Below are 18,447 nucleotides of genomic sequence, written 5' to 3'. Positions count from 1 at the left end.
CTTTTAAGGAAATTTCTAAACTTTCTCTAATCTTCATCTGATATTAGTTGTGGTACTTGGGAATGGTGGGGACTGTGGCAAATTAAAATGATGTCTTGTGTAAACAAGGCACTTGCGGTCAGTTCTAGTTGCAGGGCCCAGGATTTCCAGTTCTGTGTTTCTCAAGAGCAGTGGAAGACCTAGATTCATAAGAATTCTCTTGATTTCTAAATGTTCTTTTATTTATCATTCAGAAAATATTATGTGCTAGGAACCCTCCCAGGACCTTGCAAACATCAACGAACATAACAAAGATTCTGCCCTCCTGGAGTCTATATTTTAGGGGGGGAGCAAAACAAAAATGATAAACATGGGAAGATTATATGTTATGTTCAAAGGTGATTTCTATGAAAAAAAATGAGCGGGCTAAGGGGGATTGGTCATGGGTGGGCAGTTGGCAGTGTTAAGTAGGGTGATCAGGGTAAGTCTCATGGACAATTTAGACTTAAAGAAAAACTGGAAGGGAATGAGGACCTTTCCCAAACGGATACCTGGATGAAGAGTATTCAGGGAGAGAGGGAGCATCAGTGCCAAGTCCTAAAAGAAGGGAGGAACATGCCCAGGAACAGGAAGATTAGAGTTGCTGGTGTGGAGTGAACAATGAAGAGAGTGTGATGCAAAGGGCAAGGGTGCTGGAGGATTACACAGGGCCTTGAGGCCATCGTAGGGACTCTGGCTTTAACTCTGAGTGAAGTGGGCATTGAGTGCAAGGTTTTAAGTAGAGGAAGTTATATGCGTACTTTGGCTGCTGCTTTGAGAATATTCTTTTGGGGACAAGGGTAATCTAGGTGAGATGTAATGGTGGCTGGGACCAGGGCCTAAAATGGAGGTGATGAAGAGTGGTCAAGATTCTAGATACATTTTGAAGGTGGAACCACTATGATTTCCTGACTGAATGGATGTGGAGTATGAGAAAGAGGATTTTTTTTTAAAAAACACTGCCTGGACTGATTCATAGGGCCGTCTTCTGACTTAAGTGTACATCTCCAATGTGGACACATTTATATCATTAATTTTCTAAACATTTTGTAGTAATTGTTTAAGTGTTAACTTTTGGTCATTTCATATTTGTTTGATCACAAACTATTTGTTACCTCCTTGATCAGATGGGAGAGCCCTCTCGTTCAGCTTGGTATATGCGCATTAGGGAGTGGCCTTTCCCCAGTAGTAGAATTCCCATCTTTAGCCTATTCAGATACACATTTATGGAGTGGTGGTTATATCCCAGGAACTGCTTTGTGCTAGGGATACAACGAATAAGACAATGTCCTTAACCCTGACCTTAAAGGTTAATTGTTTTTCATAATGTAATATTGGTGTTACACTGCTAGTATTGGGCAAAATACCATGAGAAGCGACATGAGGAGGCTTTGAAATTCTGCCTGTCTCGGGGGACAGAATGCCCCTCTAAGATGTATTGCTCTGGGTCATGAAGAGTAGTACCTAGGCTTAAACAGCTAGTTTGGTAATTTTCTTCAGCATGTTAGAAAGGGGAAGAAAAGAGAGAGACCAGTTTACCTGTTAAAGAAGAAAAATTCAGAGTATTTCTTAAAAAATGTTTTAAAGACTTAGAAGTGTAACATTCTAGAATCTTTTGATAAACATACCTTAACTCCTAATAGTCCTTCTCACAGCAGTACAGCTCAAGAATGTATATTAACAGGACTTTCTGTCAGTGGGACAGTGTGAATTGGTATCAATAGTGGCACTTTCCCTGAAAGTCATTGTACATTTCTACTCAAAGCAGCATTTATAATTCAAATTGTCATAGTGTAGTAAGTTTACATATCAATAGAGGGAAGAAATTGTTAGGAAGACATTTGACCCTCAATTTTGTACTTTCAGTACCTTGCAAAGTACTAGATATTTAAAGTATCAAGGAAAGGTATAATTATTTTCAGTATGCTTTAAGAAATGGCTTAATATGAGTGGCTCATTTTTTTAAGTTTGTGGGTCTTTAGGTGGTGAATGTTTTAGTGTTCTAATCTAGAAAATCTATGTACATGGAATGCCTCCTTTTTTGACTTTGTGGGTAAATGAGACTTTACTACGTTTAATAACACTGCTTAATATGTATGTTTAATAACAAAATATTGTGTGTTGCATGCTGCCCCATACTTTGTATCTAATAGAAGTGTTTTTCTTCTAGGTTCAAAAGATGTTGTGATAAAGGCACAAGTTTTAGCTGGTGGTAGAGGAAAAGGAACATTTGAAAGTGGCCTCAAAGGGGGAGTGAAGATAGTTTTCTCGTAAGTTATGTTTTACACATACAAACATCATTATTAAAGAAAACAATGTATATTTGTAAAAGATGCCCCTTATTATTGAATTGATAAAGATACTGAGATTTAAGTATTAGATGAGGTAAGATTTTGGCTGTCATGTGCTTTTATTTTTCTCAGTTGGAGGAGAAAAGAGTTAGAGTTCTTTTTCTTATTTTAGTCCAGAAGAAGCAAAAGCTGTTTCCTCACAGATGATTGGGAAAAGGTTGTTTACCAAGCAAACAGGAGAAAAGGGCAGAATATGCAATCAAGTATTGGTTTGTGAGCGAAGATATCCCAGGAGAGAATACTACTTTGCTATTACAATGGAAAGGTCATTTCAAGTGAGTAATTGTAGACATGATACATTTAGGATGATCTTATTACATTCAATTTCAAAAGTTGATTATTATTTCTATTTGTATGGGAAGGGTTAAAAAGGTATGATCCATAATCTATTTGTATATGTCATGGGAACAATATTTTTATGTCATTTTTAAAAACCAACATGATTAATGCCATCAAACTTAATACTATAATATTGTGGTAATAAAAACTGCAGGCAAAACCATGCTGAAATAAAATCCACAGAATTTCCAAATTGTTAATTTGCTAAGAGCAGCTTAAATCATTTCTGATTCACCTTTAGATTCCATAGACTGAGAAAATAACTTCTAGCACAGTAAGATCTTCTAACCAAAGAGAAAGTCTCTGGAACCGCTAAGAGAATGTGTATCCCTGGCTTCCTCTTTTTCTTTTTCAACCTCTTCGTATTTTTTATAGTTTGCAGTTTGTTTCACAAGAGGATTTGATACTTGGTAAGTTCAAGGATGGCATTCAGTAGCAAACAGTATGCTTCTAAGGAGCATAACCTTATTCTGCTCTGTTCTCTTTATGGAACTTAGAATGCTAGCAATGAACTTAAGGCATCACATGAAGAGAAAATTCCTTCATAGACCTAGGGCTTGGAAAGGGCATTGACAGTGATTTTATGGTGTAATTATCTGGCTTTTTGAGTGCATTGGTTAACTTTTATGAGCTGAATCTGTGTAGTAACTAGCTTGTCTTTTGAAGCAGGCTGGTACATATTTGGTAGCCCTAGTCAGGATTTAATGTAGAACATCACTAATTACATAATTAGTAATGTAACAAAAATTTTAAGGGGTCATGAAAATGTTTTCTTATATAAAACAGCTTTTTAAAAAATAGCTGTTTTCCATATTGTGATTTTTTTACAGTTAATTAAGTTTTCTTGTAATGTTTGAGTGATATTATAAAATATCTTTTGTAACTTTGAATTTTTATAAGAAAGTATTTTTCAAGGTATAACACTAGATGGTAGTAAAAACCCACTAAGAATATAAGATTAAAGAACATTGTTTTGTTCCTAAGTGATGTCTTTACCTCTGTAGGTTTCTTTATGTGATAGAATTTAGTTTTGTAAGTTACTTTAGAAATCCCATGACAATAACCTTATATATTACAAATATTTGCAAAAATTATGTTTTTACAAATTCATTTATTTTCACTACATTTTCTTTTCCTTTTCATTGATGTTATATATCAACATCTATCATTTTGTTAGTTATTAATGTTTTTACTTTCTGTATAGCCAGGAACAAGGTATATGTGCCTGGACAGTTTAAGATATGAGTCCTGTAATATTGCACAGAGTAGCTCATCTTGATTAGAATAAATGTAGCAAACTGAATATGTGTTATTAAAGATATGTATATAACACAGTGAATATATTGTATTAAAGATATGTTAAAGCATTAGGAAAAATGATCAAATTTGAATTCATTTTAAGAACTTGAATTTTTGCAGAACTCTTGAGTCTTATTAAGGAAAAATGTTTTTATTTCATTTGCACAAGTAATATATAGTTGTAATAATTCATGCTAAAAATTCAATAGTACTAGTTGAACCATCTGGCCAAAGACATTGTAATGTGCTTTGATGCTATCATACTAGGCCAATGTGGAGTTGGTTGGTGTTACTTTTTGGGGTAAAAAGAACTATTTTGGGAATCCCTCTGGACAGGTTCCTATTAAACAACAAAAAATAATTTAGCTATTTAAAAAGAAAAGCCCATTTTGATTGAATTAAAGTCATATGCTTAGGACTTAACTGATTTTTTTTTAATATGTGGGCTTAAAATTTTATTTATTTATTTATTTATTTTTGGCTGCATTGGGTCTTGGTTGCTGTGTGCAGGCTTCCTCTAGTTGCAGTGAGCACGGGCTACTTTTTGTTGCCATGTGTGGGCTTCTCATTGTGGTGGCTTCTCTTGTTGCAGAGCACGGGCTCTAGGTGTGCAGGCTTCAGTAGTTATGTTACGCGGGCTCAGTAGTTGTGGCGCACGGGCTTAGTTGCTCTGCGGCATGTGGGATCTTCCCGGACCAGGGCTTGAACCCGTGTCCCCTGAATTGGCAGGCGGATTCTTAACAACTCCGCCACCAGGGAAGTCCAGGACTTAACTGATCTTTGAAAATTGCTTTTGTTGCTTATCTGTTTTCAGAAGATGAATCATAAACTCTACTGGTATTCTTTGTATGTATTGCATCAGGAAGCCTGGGCAGATATGTACCATGGGGTTGACATGCCAAAAAAAAAATCAATTTAAATTCCTATTCTGTGTTTTGGTACTTTTTAAAAATCAGATTTCTTAACATTTGCCCAGTGCCTGTTGGGAACTTCTGGGCTGAGACAAATCTGATTTAACAAATCACATTTGCTGCTTTATTTTCCTAGTAAAACATTGCAGTCTGCTGTAAATGAATGGTATGTTTAACTGTGTCAGTTTTTTACTTTGCTTGGATTAAATATAAAATGTGCTGTGAGAATTCCAAATTTTATTTTCCATACTTTTCTTAAAAAGAGATATTTATTTTAAGTGGCCTCTTTGTCATATGATTTTAAATTCAAATCCATTTTAAGGCAAAACCTTTTGCAAGACCAACAAGAAAAGAGGATTTAGGTTAAGACGGTGAAAATAGCATTATTAATTTATTTGAAATTACAGTTCTTTGCTGGAACTTAAATTTTTCTGAAAGCTTATTACTAAAATTTAAAAGTTAAAACCAAATCATTTAAACAGAAGCACCAATTCATTCAGCAGTCATGATCATATGCAAAAATACAGTCATTGTTTTAAGTGATCTCTATTTTATTTACCTATGTAAGCTTTCTTCTGACTAATTGGCTGTAAATTTTGGGGTTTCTTTCTAGTTGGTCAGGGAATTAGTACAAAGAGAATTTGTTCACTTTCTTTTATATATTTATTATTTCATATGTATTTTTTTAAGACTTTTCTCTAACTTATAGCAAACTTTTGGAGATCTAATCATTACTTTAGTGAGAAACTTTTTTCCCCCAGTAGTGCTGCCTTTTATGTGGCTTTTCACTTCTCTTATCAGTAGGTATGAAGAGAAAAGGACAGTAAAACTAGAATAAAATGTTCAAATACTTTAAAAGTTTGTTGATTCTACCTTTTCAGTTGAATAAAATTGTATTTGGGGGTTATCTGTAGATTAATTTACTTATATTATACTTCAATAGCATGACAGTAGATTCATTTATCTATATTTTACTTTAATAGCATGACAGTAGTTGATAGATTCTTCTTAAATCTGAGTTTTTTCCTCTCTCTTTAGATCTCTGTAAAAGCTTATAATTTTGAATTGCCTTTCTAGGGAGGAAATGAAGAATACCTTTTCATTTGGAATTTATAGAGAAAGTAAAAATTAGACTTTAATTTCAAACATTTCCCTTGACTTAAGCTTGCCATTGTTCTCTTCTTTAGTCTCAGAAACACACAATGAATTCTTCTATTAAATTTTTTTTGTGTTTGTTGCAGTGAGTTCTGACACCAAGTAACCAGAATTGAGCCAGACTTCACAGGTTAAGGGCACAGTCCTCCACATGACTGCCCTCACTTCAGACATCAGCCTCAAGTTTGGGGGTCCCCAGGTCACCCTCACTTCTGATGAGCTGGCAACAAGTTTGGGAATTCCTAGTACCCCTCAGGTTTCATAATTTGCTAGAATGACTCACAGAACTTAGGAAAATACTACACTTGTGATTACAGTTTTACTATTGCCAAAGGATACAAATCAGAACCAGCAAAATGGACAGATGATGCATAGGGCAAGGTCTGGGAGAGTCCCAAGCATAAAGTTTCCATTTGCTTCAGGGATGTGTCACCCTCCTGACATATTGATATGTGACAATACACAGAATATTGGCAACCACAAAAGCTCACTGAGTTTCTAGTCGAGTGGTTTTTATTTTTTAAATTGTGGTCAAAACATAGAATATGAAATTTACTATCTTTAACAGCTTTTATGCGTACAGTACAATAATGTTAACTTTGTGCATATTGTACAACAGATCAAGGACATTTACCATCTTGTGAAACTGAAACTGTATATCCATTGAAAAACACCTTCTCCTTTATCCCTTCCTCCAACTCCTGGCAACCACCATTCTTTCTATTTTTAAGATTTTGACTCTTCTAGATACCTCATATCAGTGGAATCATGCAGTATTTGTCTTTTTGCGATTGGTTTATTTTGCTTAACCTAATGTCCTCAAGGTTCATCTATGTTGTAGCATATGTCAAGATTTCCTTACTTTTAAAGGCTGAGTAATATTCCACTGTATTTATGTACATTATTTTCTTTATCTTTCATCTGTTGGCGGACATCCAGGTTTCTTCTGCCTCTTGGCTATTATCAATAATGTTGCAGTTAACATGGGTGTGGAAGTATCTATTTGAGGTTCTGTTTTCAGTTTTTTTGGATATATACCCAGAAGTGGGATTGCTGGATCATATATTGAAGTTTTTGAGGAACCTCCATACTGTTTTCTACAGTGAGTCCACTATTTTACATTTCTACCAACAGAGTACAAGAGTTCCATTTTCTCCACTTTCTCATAAACACTATTATTATTATTATTGACAGAAATTATCCTAATGGGTATGAGGTAATATTGTGGTTTTGATTTGCATTTCCCCAATGATTAATAATATATTGAGTACCCTTTCACATGCTTGTTGGCCATTTGTATGTTATTATGGACTGAATGTTTATGTCTTCCCCAAAATTCATATATTGAAGCCTTAACTGCCAATGTCATGGAACTGTGTAACTGCAAGAGTTTTGAGGTGCATGCTAGAAAAAGCTGAGATTGCCATGAAAGGACTTTTAAAGTTGATTCTGGTGAGGACTCAGAAAGAAAAGAGTAGAGATACAGAGAAAGCTTCCATCTTCTTAGAGATTATATAAATAATCATGAACAGAATGTTGGTAGAAGTACGGATGGTAAAGACCATTCTGGTGAGGTCTCAGAAATGAAGAATATGTCTTTGGATGGTGCAAAAAAGATGATCCTTGTTGTAAAGTGGCAAAGAATTTGACTGAATTGTATTCATGTTCCAGTGTTTTGTGGAAGGTAGAACTTGGGAGTGATGACATTAAATATTTAGCTGAGGAGATTTTTTTAAACAAATTTATTTATTAATTTAAAAAATTTTGGCTGCTTTCGGTCTTCGTTGCTGCGCATGGGCTTTCTCTAGTTGCGGGAGCGGGGGCTACTCTTCATTGCGGTGCACAGGCTTCTCATTGCGGTGGCTCCTCTTGTTGCAGAGCACCGGCTCTAGGTGCGCAGGCTTCAGTAGTTGTGGTGTGCAGGCTCAGTAGTTGTGGCTCCTGGGGTCTGGAGTACGGGCTTAGTTGGGCTGAGGCACATGGGATCTTCCCGGACCAGGGCTCAAACCCATATCCCCTGCGTTGGCAGGTGGATTCTTAACCACTGCGCCACAAGGGAAGTCCCAGCTGAGGAGATTTCTAAGCAAAGTATTGAAGGGGTGGCTTCATTTCTCCTTACTGCTTATAGTAAAATTTGAGAAGAGAGAAATGAATTGAAGAAGGAATTGTTAAGCAAAAAGGAATCAGAAGTTAAACGTTTGGAAAATTCTCAGCCTGCCTATATTGCAAAAAACTAGAAAGCTATTCGGAAGATAATTATGAAGGGTGTGGCTGAAGAACCATTTGATAAGGAGATTAACATGGGTGTGAACCATGAATTGTGAGAAATAAATGTCTGTTGTTTAAGCCACCCAGTCTGGTATTTTGTTATAGCATCCTAAGCTAAGATGTGTATTTCCTTTGGAGAAATGTCTATTCAAATCTTTTGCCGATTTTTAAATTGGGTTGTTTGGTTTTCTGGTTGAGTTATAGTTCTTTGTGTATTCTGAATATTAATCTCTCACATACAGTTTGCATATATTTTCTCCCAGTCTCTAGGTTGCCTTTTTGTTGTTTCTTCTGCTGTGTAGAAGTTTTTAAGTTTGATATAGTCCCATTTGTGTATTTTGCTTTTGTTGCCTGTGATCTTCTCTTATTCAAGAAATTATTGCCAAATGCAATGTCATGAAGCTTTTTTTCCCCCTGTGTTTTCTAGGAGTTTTACAGTTTCAGGTCTTACATTTAGGTCTTTCATCCATTTTGAGATAATTTTTGTATATGTATAAGGTAAGGGTCTAACTTCATTATTATGCATGTGGTATCTAGTTTCCCTAATACCATTTGTTGAAGAGCCTGTCCTTTCCCCATTGTGTAGCCTTGGTACCTTTGGAAGACCATTTGACCATATATATGAGGATTTATTTCTGGGCTCTCTATTCTGTTCCATTGAGGTCTGTCTTTATGTCAGAACCATACTGTTTTGATTACTATAGCTTTGTAATATGTTTTGAAATCAGGAAGTAAGAGGCCTCCAGCTTTGTTTTTCTTTCTCAAGATATTTTGGTTATTCAGGGTCCTATGAGATTCCATGTGAATTTTAGGATTTTTTTTTCCCCTATTTTTGCAAAAAAATGGACAGTGGAAAAAAGATTGTATTGGGGAAAAAATACCATTAGGATTTTAATAGGGATTGCATTGAATCTGTAGATTGCTTTGGGTAGTATTGGACATTCTAATAATATTAAGTCTTCCAATCCATGAACACAGGATGTTTACTTATCTGTGTCTTCTTCAATTTCATTCAGCATTGTTTTGTAGTTTTTAGTGTACAAGTCTTTTGTCTCCTTGGTTAAGTTTATTCCTAAGTATTTTATTCTTTTTGACTCTGTTATATCAATAAATGGGATCATTGTCTTAATCTCCTTTTTGGATTGTTCATTGTCAGTGTATAGAGATACAAGACATATTTGTGTGTTGATTTTGTGCTATAACTTTGCTGAACTCATTTATTCTTAGCCAGTTTTTTGGGGGATTCTTGAGAGTTTTGTATATGCATGATCATACCTGTGAACAGAGGTAATTTTACTTCTTCCTTTCCTATTTGGGTGCTTTCTGTTTCTTTCTCTTGTCTGGTTGCTCTAGCTAGGACTTCCAATACTATATTGGATAAAATGGTGAGAATGGGCATCCTTGCCTTTTTCCTAATCTTAGAAGGCAAGCGTTTAGTTGTTCACCATTGAATATGATGTTCTTTGTAGGCTTTTCATCTGTGGCCTTTATTATGTTGGTGTAGTCCTTCTCTTCTTAGTTTGTTGAGTGTTTTTATGAAAGGGTGTTGAATTTTTTCAAATGCTTTTTCTGCAGCAATTGAGATGGTCATGTGGTTTTTGACCTTGATTCTACTAATGTGGTGTGGTACACTGATTGATTTTCCTATGTTGAACTATCCTTGCATTCCAGGAATAAACCCCCTTTGATCATGATATATAATCCTTTTAATGTGTCATTGAATTTGGTAGGCTAATATTTTGTTAAGAGTTTTTCCATCAATATTCATCAGGGATATTGGTCAGTAGTTTTCCTGTAGTATCTTTGTCTGATGTTGTAACAGGGTAATGCTAACCTTATAGAATGAGTTTGGCAGTGTTCCCTCCTCTTCAGTTTTCTTTTTTTTTGGAATAGTTTGAGAAAGAATGGTGGAATTCTTCAGTGAAGCCATCTCGTCCTGGGTTTTCTTTGTCGGGAGGTTTTTGATTACTCATTCAATCTCCTTGTTATAGGTCTATTCAGATTTTTTATTTCTTCATGGCTCAGTCTTGGTAGATTGTATGTTTCTAAGAATTTATTTCTTCTAGGTTACCCAATTTGTTGGTGTTTGATTGTTCATAGTAGTCTTTTATGGTCCTTTTCACTTCTGTGGCATCAGTTGTAATGTCTCCTCTTTCACTGCTGCTTTTTGTTATTTGAATCTTTTCTTTTTTTCTTAGTCTAGCTAATGGTTAGTCAATTTTGTTGATCATTTTAATAAACCAATTTTTTTCTGTTTTTTTTAAAATTTTCTATTTCATATGTTTCTGCTTTAATCTTTATTATTTCCTTCCTTTTGCTAACATTGGGTTCAGTTTGTTCTTCTTTTTCTACTTCCTTGAGTTGTTAAAAAGAAAGCCATGAGTTGGGTGCTTTCCTCCAACTTTGGTGAGCTGTGTTGGCTTCTGTCTGTAGTATTACAAGTTCTCTGGTGCTGTCACAAGTTGCTGAGCTTTCTTTTGTTCTCAATGCCTCTCCTCCACAAGACATTCAGAGTTTGCAGGTTCCCTGTTAGCCCTCCAAGTCAGGTGAGACAGAAACCAGTTCCTTGGACAGACCCCTGAAAAGCAGAAATGTTGGATGCACATTTGACTCTTCTCTTTCCCTCCCAAGGGGGAAGCCCCGCATTGGGCTATTTCTCAGATATTGAGCTGTGTTGGCTTGGGGGAGGGGCTCACTTAGATGAAATAAAATGACTTTTCTTACCCATTTCCTTGCAGTTGAACTTGCTTGGGGTACTGCAACGTCTTAACTGGTTTCTGGTTTTCTCTAATAGACATTTTGGTCATATATTGTTGTTAAGTTAGTGTTTCTGTGGGAGAGCAAAATCTGGGGCTTTCTTTTCCACCATCTTGCTGACCCTGATGTCCAGAGTATTTTTGGGTAGTGGCAGTGGGGGTGTGCAGGGGTTATGAAGTAGGAATGATTGACTGAATCATTGCCCACTGAGTTAAACTTAATCTCCAGGCCTCCTTCCCTCTTGGAAGTGTAGGCTGATATCATGTGGCTCAAAGCTCCAACCTTCTAATCACATCATTAGTCTTTCTGACCTGGTCAGTGCCCACCTGAGTCATCTCCTTTGTATTATCTAGGGGTCCGTTGTGAGTCACCTCATTAACATAAACTCTCAGATGTAGGGGAGGGTTTAGAAGTTGCCTCCCACACACTGGGGACAAAGGCCAGCCAAATTCTCTATTACACATGTATATTGAAATCTAGTCAGGCAGTATAAAATTTAAAAGGTACAAAGATGTACAGGGAAATACAAATCTTCCACCCATCCTTGTTCCTCAAGCACCCAGTTTTTCTCCTGGAAGGCTGATACTTAAATCTTTTTTTTGCCTAAATAACAGTTAACTCTCTTTAAAAAATAATAAATTCCACACACACCCCCCGCCTCCCCCACCCCGGTCCCTTTGGCTATTGCCATATTTTGAGGATTTGAAGGACTGTATTGTTCTCCAAAGAGTAATGAATATAATATTATTTCTTTACATTATACCTTGAAATGAATTTGTTACTGAAACACTTAGGTGCTGGGATAGAAAAGTGAAATTAGTCTTTTGAGGTTTGTTTTTTCTTTTTTCTGGATTAAGAATAATATATTCACTGTAGAAATTTTTTTTGGAAAATAGTGACACATAAAATAACAAAAGTCTTATCATTTAATGTTTTATTTCTTATCTTTTTTCTGCTTGTGTGAATAGTGGGAGGGTGCATATTTAAACACACTTTATGTTAAAAAAAACACAGTTGAGAATAGAATCTAAGGTTTTGTATCATTTTTTCCCAGATTACACTGCTGAGATCATTTTCCTTTCTAGATGCATTAAATAATCTTTAGTAGCATGGTTTTACCATTTCCTTGTTTTTGCATGTTAAGATTATTTCTGGTTTTATGCATAAATTAGTAAATCTATTAGATAATTTTACTTTGTTTTTTCTTGATTGATTTTAGAAGACTTAAAAGTTAACTTAATTGTTTGGTATTTATCATCTTACCTTCTTATATTGCTCATGATAATAGCCAGAGCTATTCTTTCAAGGTAGGTAGCTTTCTTTTTTACTGACTTCCAGTAGGGCTAGAGCTTATAAAATCAGGACCTTTTGTTTATTAGGCTTTCCTTATTAAATATCAGTAAACTGTTTTATGGTTTTTTTAATGTTCTTTAAACAATACTTTAATGTCCCTTCAGTTCTTGTGAAAAATGCTTAGGTTATATTTCACATATGTATATGTTTATATTAAGTTGTTTGGTATACATTTGTATCTATTTTTAATCTTTTTCCCTCACAGGTGAGCCATTGTCTTCCTCTTCCTTTTCACTTCTTTTCCATTATTTCAGTTGAACACTTAGGGGGGCATTGTGCAGGAGATGCAAGGATAAATTCTCAAGGGAATTTAAAAATAGTGGGGAGTGATAGATGTATAAGTCTGATAGTGTACACAAATAGATATTAAGATTTTATTGACGGTTCCAAAATAAAATCTAGATATTTTGGCTGTTTCCCCTCCTGCTAGGGTCCTGTATTGATAGGAAGTTCTCAAGGTGGTGTCAACATTGAAGATGTTGCTGCTGAGACTCCTGAGGCCATAGTTAAAGAACCTATTGATATTGTAGAAGGCATCAAAAAGGAACAAGCTGTCCGGGTATGTTGTACTCCGAAACATTTCTAGCTTTTGATTGGATAATTACAACCCTTAAAGAGAATTAACTCTGTATAAGTGAAGTGATTGACAAAACGTCTTAAAAAAATTTTTTGAGTGTTAAGGCATGTTAATATGTAGTTTGAAATTGCAACTTTTTAGAAGTATCTAAAGCGTTTTTCTTCATATCCTCCATAAATATTTTACTATGTATCTTTAAAAGATAAGGATTCTTTTAAAATAGCCACTACACTATTGCCATCCCTAGTAAAACTAACAATAACTTCTTAATATCATCACTTACCCAGTCATTCAAATTCCCTAATTGTCTCAATTTTTTTTTTTTTCTTTTACAGTTTGAGTTGGGATCCATATAAGTTCTTTCACTGTGGTTGGTTAATAGGTCTCATAGGTCTTCTTCTAGTTTATAGGTTTCCTTTCCCTCACTTTCTTCATCCATTTTCTTTCATTTTGTTGAAGAACCTGGGTTAATTATACTTTATCATTTTTCATAGTCTAGATTTTACATCCCCATGGTGGCATTTAACATGTCCTATCCCCCCCCCCCTTTATTTCCTGTAAGTTGTATGGAATGGTAGGGACACTGTCTCATAGATCCCTACGATAGATCAGAGATTTTATTTTGGGGGGGTTTTATGGACGCTTTTAAGAATCTGTTTAAAGCTGTGGACTTTCTCTCAGTGTATGCACATACTCAGTAAATTGTGCCTACAGTTTCACTAGTTTTCTGTACCATCCTTCTTGTATGCCTCTTCCTCCCATTCGATTCCCACCCCACCCAAGAAAAGCCCCCCAAAACAAAAACTTAACCATGAAGTTTAGTATTATGGCCTGTGAGGGTTGCTTGTTAATGTTTGTAATACTGCTATTAAATTGTTTAGTTTATATATAAAAAATGAGTGACCCATCTTAAAAAGAAGTTTGAATATTAAAGTTTGAATGAAATTAACATCTCTTATTAGGAAACTGTCAAAAGAAGCTTATGGTATTGAAGTACAATAGAGCAGGAATTTTGACTGATACAAAGATTTCCCTGCTAAAGCGTGAAGCAAGTCATTTAGGCAAGTGAATCGTATAAATGTTTAAAGGGGACAGAGATTTGATTCATTAGGTAGTTATGTGAGAGTGATGACTGGAGACTTAAATTTAAATGAAAAAGAAAATACTTGATTTACAAGAATACTTGAAGGAATAATCTACTAAGATTGTACCTTTTTGAGTGATGGATGAACAGAAATAGTTCCCAGCCCAGTGCTTGACAAACTAATGTCATACTGGGCTGATCAGAATTCTTTTGCAATTCTCAGATGTTTACATTTAAAACAGTAGATTGTAACCTAGTGAAAATCTTTCTAAATGAAATGGTACTTTATTTCTCATTATTCTTTTTTTGAAATATTTAACCCAAAATTACATTTCTTAGTTTGATCATCCACTTTATTTTCATTTGTCTTCTTGCAAGAATCACATTCACTTTCAAAGAATTTAATATTTTCTGTTATTGAAAGTCAGATATATTGTAGCCTTAGATAGCAATTGGAAGTGAGGAGAAAACTACTCCATAGGTTTACTGAGCAGCTGCAACAGTTAGGATAAAAAAAGAGACATGTGGCTTCTACACCAGTGGTTCAGAATTGCTTATAGAACTTTAAAATATTTATGGATTTTTGGTCCACTGTAGAACTTGTGAACCACAACTTCTGGGTTGAGACCTTGGTGTATGTATTTTTTTGCGGTTCGTGGGCCTCTCACTGTTGTGGCCTCTCCCGTTGCGGAGCACAGGCTCCAGACGCGCAGGCCCAGCGGCCATGACTCACGGGCCTAGCCGCTCCGCGGCATGTGGGATCTTCCAGGACCGGGGTACGAACCTGTGTCCCCTGCATCGGCAGGCGGACTCTCAACCACTGCACCACCAGGGAAGCCCTGGTGTGTGTATTTTTTAAAAAGCTCTTCAGGGCTTCCTTGAAGAGCACAGTAGATAAGAATCTGCCTGCAAATGCAGGGGATACAGTTTCGATCCCTGGCCCGGGAAGATCCCACATGCCGCAGAGCAACTAAGCCCATGCGCCACAACTACTGAAGCCCGCGCGCCTAGAGCCCATGCTCCGCAACGAGAGAAGCCACCACAATGAGAAGCCCGCACACCGCAACGAAGAGTAGCCCCTGCTCGCCACAACTAGAGAAAGCCCATGTGCAGCAACGGAGACCCAATGCAGCCATAAATAAATAAATAAATAAATAAAAATTGAAAGGGAAAAAAAAAGGCTCTTCAGGTATATTTAGGGAGGAATCTCTGCTCAAGACTGTAAACTCTTCTACTAGATTAGAAGCTTAAGTACCTGTATATCTTTTGAATCTAGCATATGTTAGGTGTTCAGTAGATTTTTGAATGAATGGGATAATACTTGTTTGACTGGATGTGTCTTCATTGCTTGGTAGACACTCTTCAGAAATTACCTAAAAGGTAAAATAGGGTGAGTTAATATTTTGGCCATTGTTTTTGGACCATTTGGATTATCAGTCTACCTTTTATATGTAGTTTTAATAAAATGTAAGCCTCTTTTTTCAGTTTAGGTTGGCCATAAGGCTTAGTGGTAGTATGGAGGCTATGGAATAACACAGGGACAGGAATTGAGGCAAATGACAAGTCATTTGACCTCTCTGAATCTCTTTCTTTGTAAAATGGGCATACTACCTGCTTTGTGAGGATTTTGAATAAAAACTTTTGTTTAACCATTTAGTGATAGTAGATGCTATTTCAGTGATTGATGTTTGACCATAAATGAGTCATGCTTATTATTTAAATGATAAACTACAAGGTTTTTTATTTGTAATAATTTAATGTTGGTTGGATGTATACAGCATTCCTATAATAAAGAGACAAATTGCTTTCAGCTTGCACAGAAGATGGGATTTCCAGCCAATATTGTGGATTCTGCAGCAGAAAACATGATCAAGCTTTACAGCCTTTTTCTCAAATATGATGCAACCATGGTAGAAATAAATCCAATGGTAGAGGATTCAGACGGAGCTGGTAAGGTACCTTATCTTCTTTTATCAAACATTGATTGTCTGTTTATCCACTTATCCTATTCTTCACTGAGGAAGTTGAACTCATAAGGAAGTGAACTCATTTCTATGTAGAAGCTTATTTTATAATGAAAAGAGTGAATGTGACCAAATATTAAACAGACCCTTTAAAACAAACACCTTAAATAAGTATATAAAGCTGCACTGTATGGCAGCTACCAGTCACATGAGGCAGTTAAAATTAATTGAAATGATATAAGATTGAAATATTTCTCAGCTGCACTACTTACAGTTCCAGTGCTCTGTAGGCCCATGTATTGGACAGCTCTGTATTGGACAGCACACATAAAGAACAGTTTCATCATTGCAAAAAGTTCTGTTGGGCAGTGATGGATTAGAGTATCCACTACAGTAGTGAATAAATAGTTGTAGTTTTGGGGAATTAGCCATTTTAGTCTCCCCAGGTTTCAAACTTTAGAGACACCATGATTGTTATTGTACAAAGTGTGTATTCTGATACTAGAGTCCTTTAATATTAGGGAAGTAAGATTAGCTTGTCACTTTGACAATTTTTCTTTTACGTATGTTTAAAAGGTAAATCAGGTTTTGAATTATCATGCCTTCCATGTATAGTTTTTCTAAAAATATAAGTTGCTTTATTGTAGCCTAAATTTTTCTTGATATTTTACATTAATTGCTTCTGTTGCTGTAATTTGTTTGATTTTGTTTCAAGTCTCTTTGGACATTTCTAATCTTAAGCATTTGTAGCTCTCTTTCACTTTTATACTTCTAATTAGTTATATTCATTATTATAGAAGTCAGTTTTTAACTGGTCATTTATATGGTTGTATAAAGAAAAGTGAGTAAATTTTCTTGTGATTGTAGAGGTAGTTTATAAAACTAAAAATAATTAAATTTTTTTAAAGAGTGAGGGCTGATGCACATTTTAAAAATGAAATGTCCAGTGAAGGAGAATTATCTGTATGAAACCGATATTTTTTTTTTAAGGGAGGCAGTTCTTACCTATTTATTCTTTTAGATTGGCATTACTTAACCCTTTGTGGGTCAAGGACAAATTTTAAGAAATGCAGTGAAAATTGCATGAAAACGAGCAACCCTCACCAAGGAGTCTGCACCAGTGTTCCCATGTGTGCATGTGCATATGCACTGTTTTTCATGCAGTTTAGGGGTTCTCAAACTCCTTGAAGCCTTTGGTCCTGCATTTGGTACTTGGATGTGAAATTACTAACTCCTATTGCTAGGCAACCTTTAGAATCCTTTTGTCAGGTTTCAAAACTGATCATACTGGAATTTTATTGGAATTGTATTCATCCTATAAATTGTTAGGGAAAAATTAACATCTTCCTAGTAATCAGTTTTTCCAACTAGAAATACCTTATTTTTCCATTTATGTAAGTCTTGATTTATATTTTTTTAAATAAGACTTATTTTCTTTGGATAGGTATTATATTTCTTTTTAGATTTATCTGTAGAAATATATTTTTTTGCTATTTTGAATGGGATCTTTTGTGCCATTGAATTTTCTTACTGTTTATTGCTGGTATACAGAGACTGTTGATTTTGTTCTTCATTTGAAGATTTTAATTCTATTGTTGCATTTGTTTTCCTTAGTCTTTGAAAAATATCTCTGCTCAGTTTCAGCTTGTCTCCCATGTTTAGGTTTGTTTTCAGTTTCTTCTTTCATAGTACATAGTTTTGAATTTTGACCATACAGAAGAGACATTCTAAGTATACTTTGGTTTCCTATAGTAAAGTTTATTTTTTTAAACTCTATTTAATGAAAACATAGCAAATACTATATGCTAGGCACTATTGTAAGAACTTTTCAGATATGGACCCCTATAGTTCATTAAATGTTTATAGCAGTTCTGTGAGGTAGATACTATTACTATCCTTATTTTATAGGTTAGGAAACTGAGTTACCAAAAGGTTAAGTGACTTGCCCAGGGACACATAGCTAGTGGTATAACTGGGCGGTGAATCTAAACAGTCAACTGCAGAATTTGTACTCTTACATATGACACAGTTGTATGACAGGGATATTTTGGGTAGAGAGTAGTATATCAACATTATTGGAGTAGGAAGAGATTAGCGATAAGGTATATCTTTTAGGTTAAGAAGCTGTAGCAGTAGTCTAAGCAGGAGGTAACAAAGGCAGTGGGAATGGAAAGGAGAAGGCTTTATTTTACAGATGAGTTCAAGCTCAGGCTCTGTTAGCAGATCTACATTTCTCACAGTACTTTCTTTATATATTTTGAATGGAGGCTTTAGACCAATGCAGACCATGTAGTTATAAACATATGCAGATTGATATGTTTTATTTATAAGGTTCATATTGAGTTTCAAAAGTAATATTTTTAAAAATAGA

The 18,447-nt window shown here is 35.4% G+C and overlaps 1 protein-coding gene across 1 annotated transcript in view; it reads left to right on the top strand.

The window, feature by feature from the left end:
* Positions 1–18,447, top strand: part of SUCLA2 (succinate-CoA ligase ADP-forming subunit beta) — a gene marked incomplete at both ends in the record, with an annotated part of 48,020 nt that overhangs the window by 14,787 nt on the left and 14,786 nt on the right. Inside the window, 4 exons of the mRNA XM_079721582.1 lie at positions 2,189–2,288; positions 2,482–2,644; positions 12,882–13,010; positions 15,924–16,062. Of these exons, the coding sequence (XP_079577708.1) occupies positions 2,189–2,288; positions 2,482–2,644; positions 12,882–13,010; positions 15,924–16,062 (531 nt within the window). The remainder of the gene's footprint in view (positions 1–2,188; positions 2,289–2,481; positions 2,645–12,881; positions 13,011–15,923; positions 16,063–18,447) is intronic.

This window comes from Hyperoodon ampullatus (genome assembly GCF_949752795.1).
Source record: "Hyperoodon ampullatus genome assembly, chromosome: 16".
Lineage (NCBI taxonomy): Eukaryota > Metazoa > Chordata > Mammalia > Artiodactyla > Ziphiidae > Hyperoodon > Hyperoodon ampullatus.
This window is presented reverse-complemented; position numbering and strand designations above follow the sequence as displayed.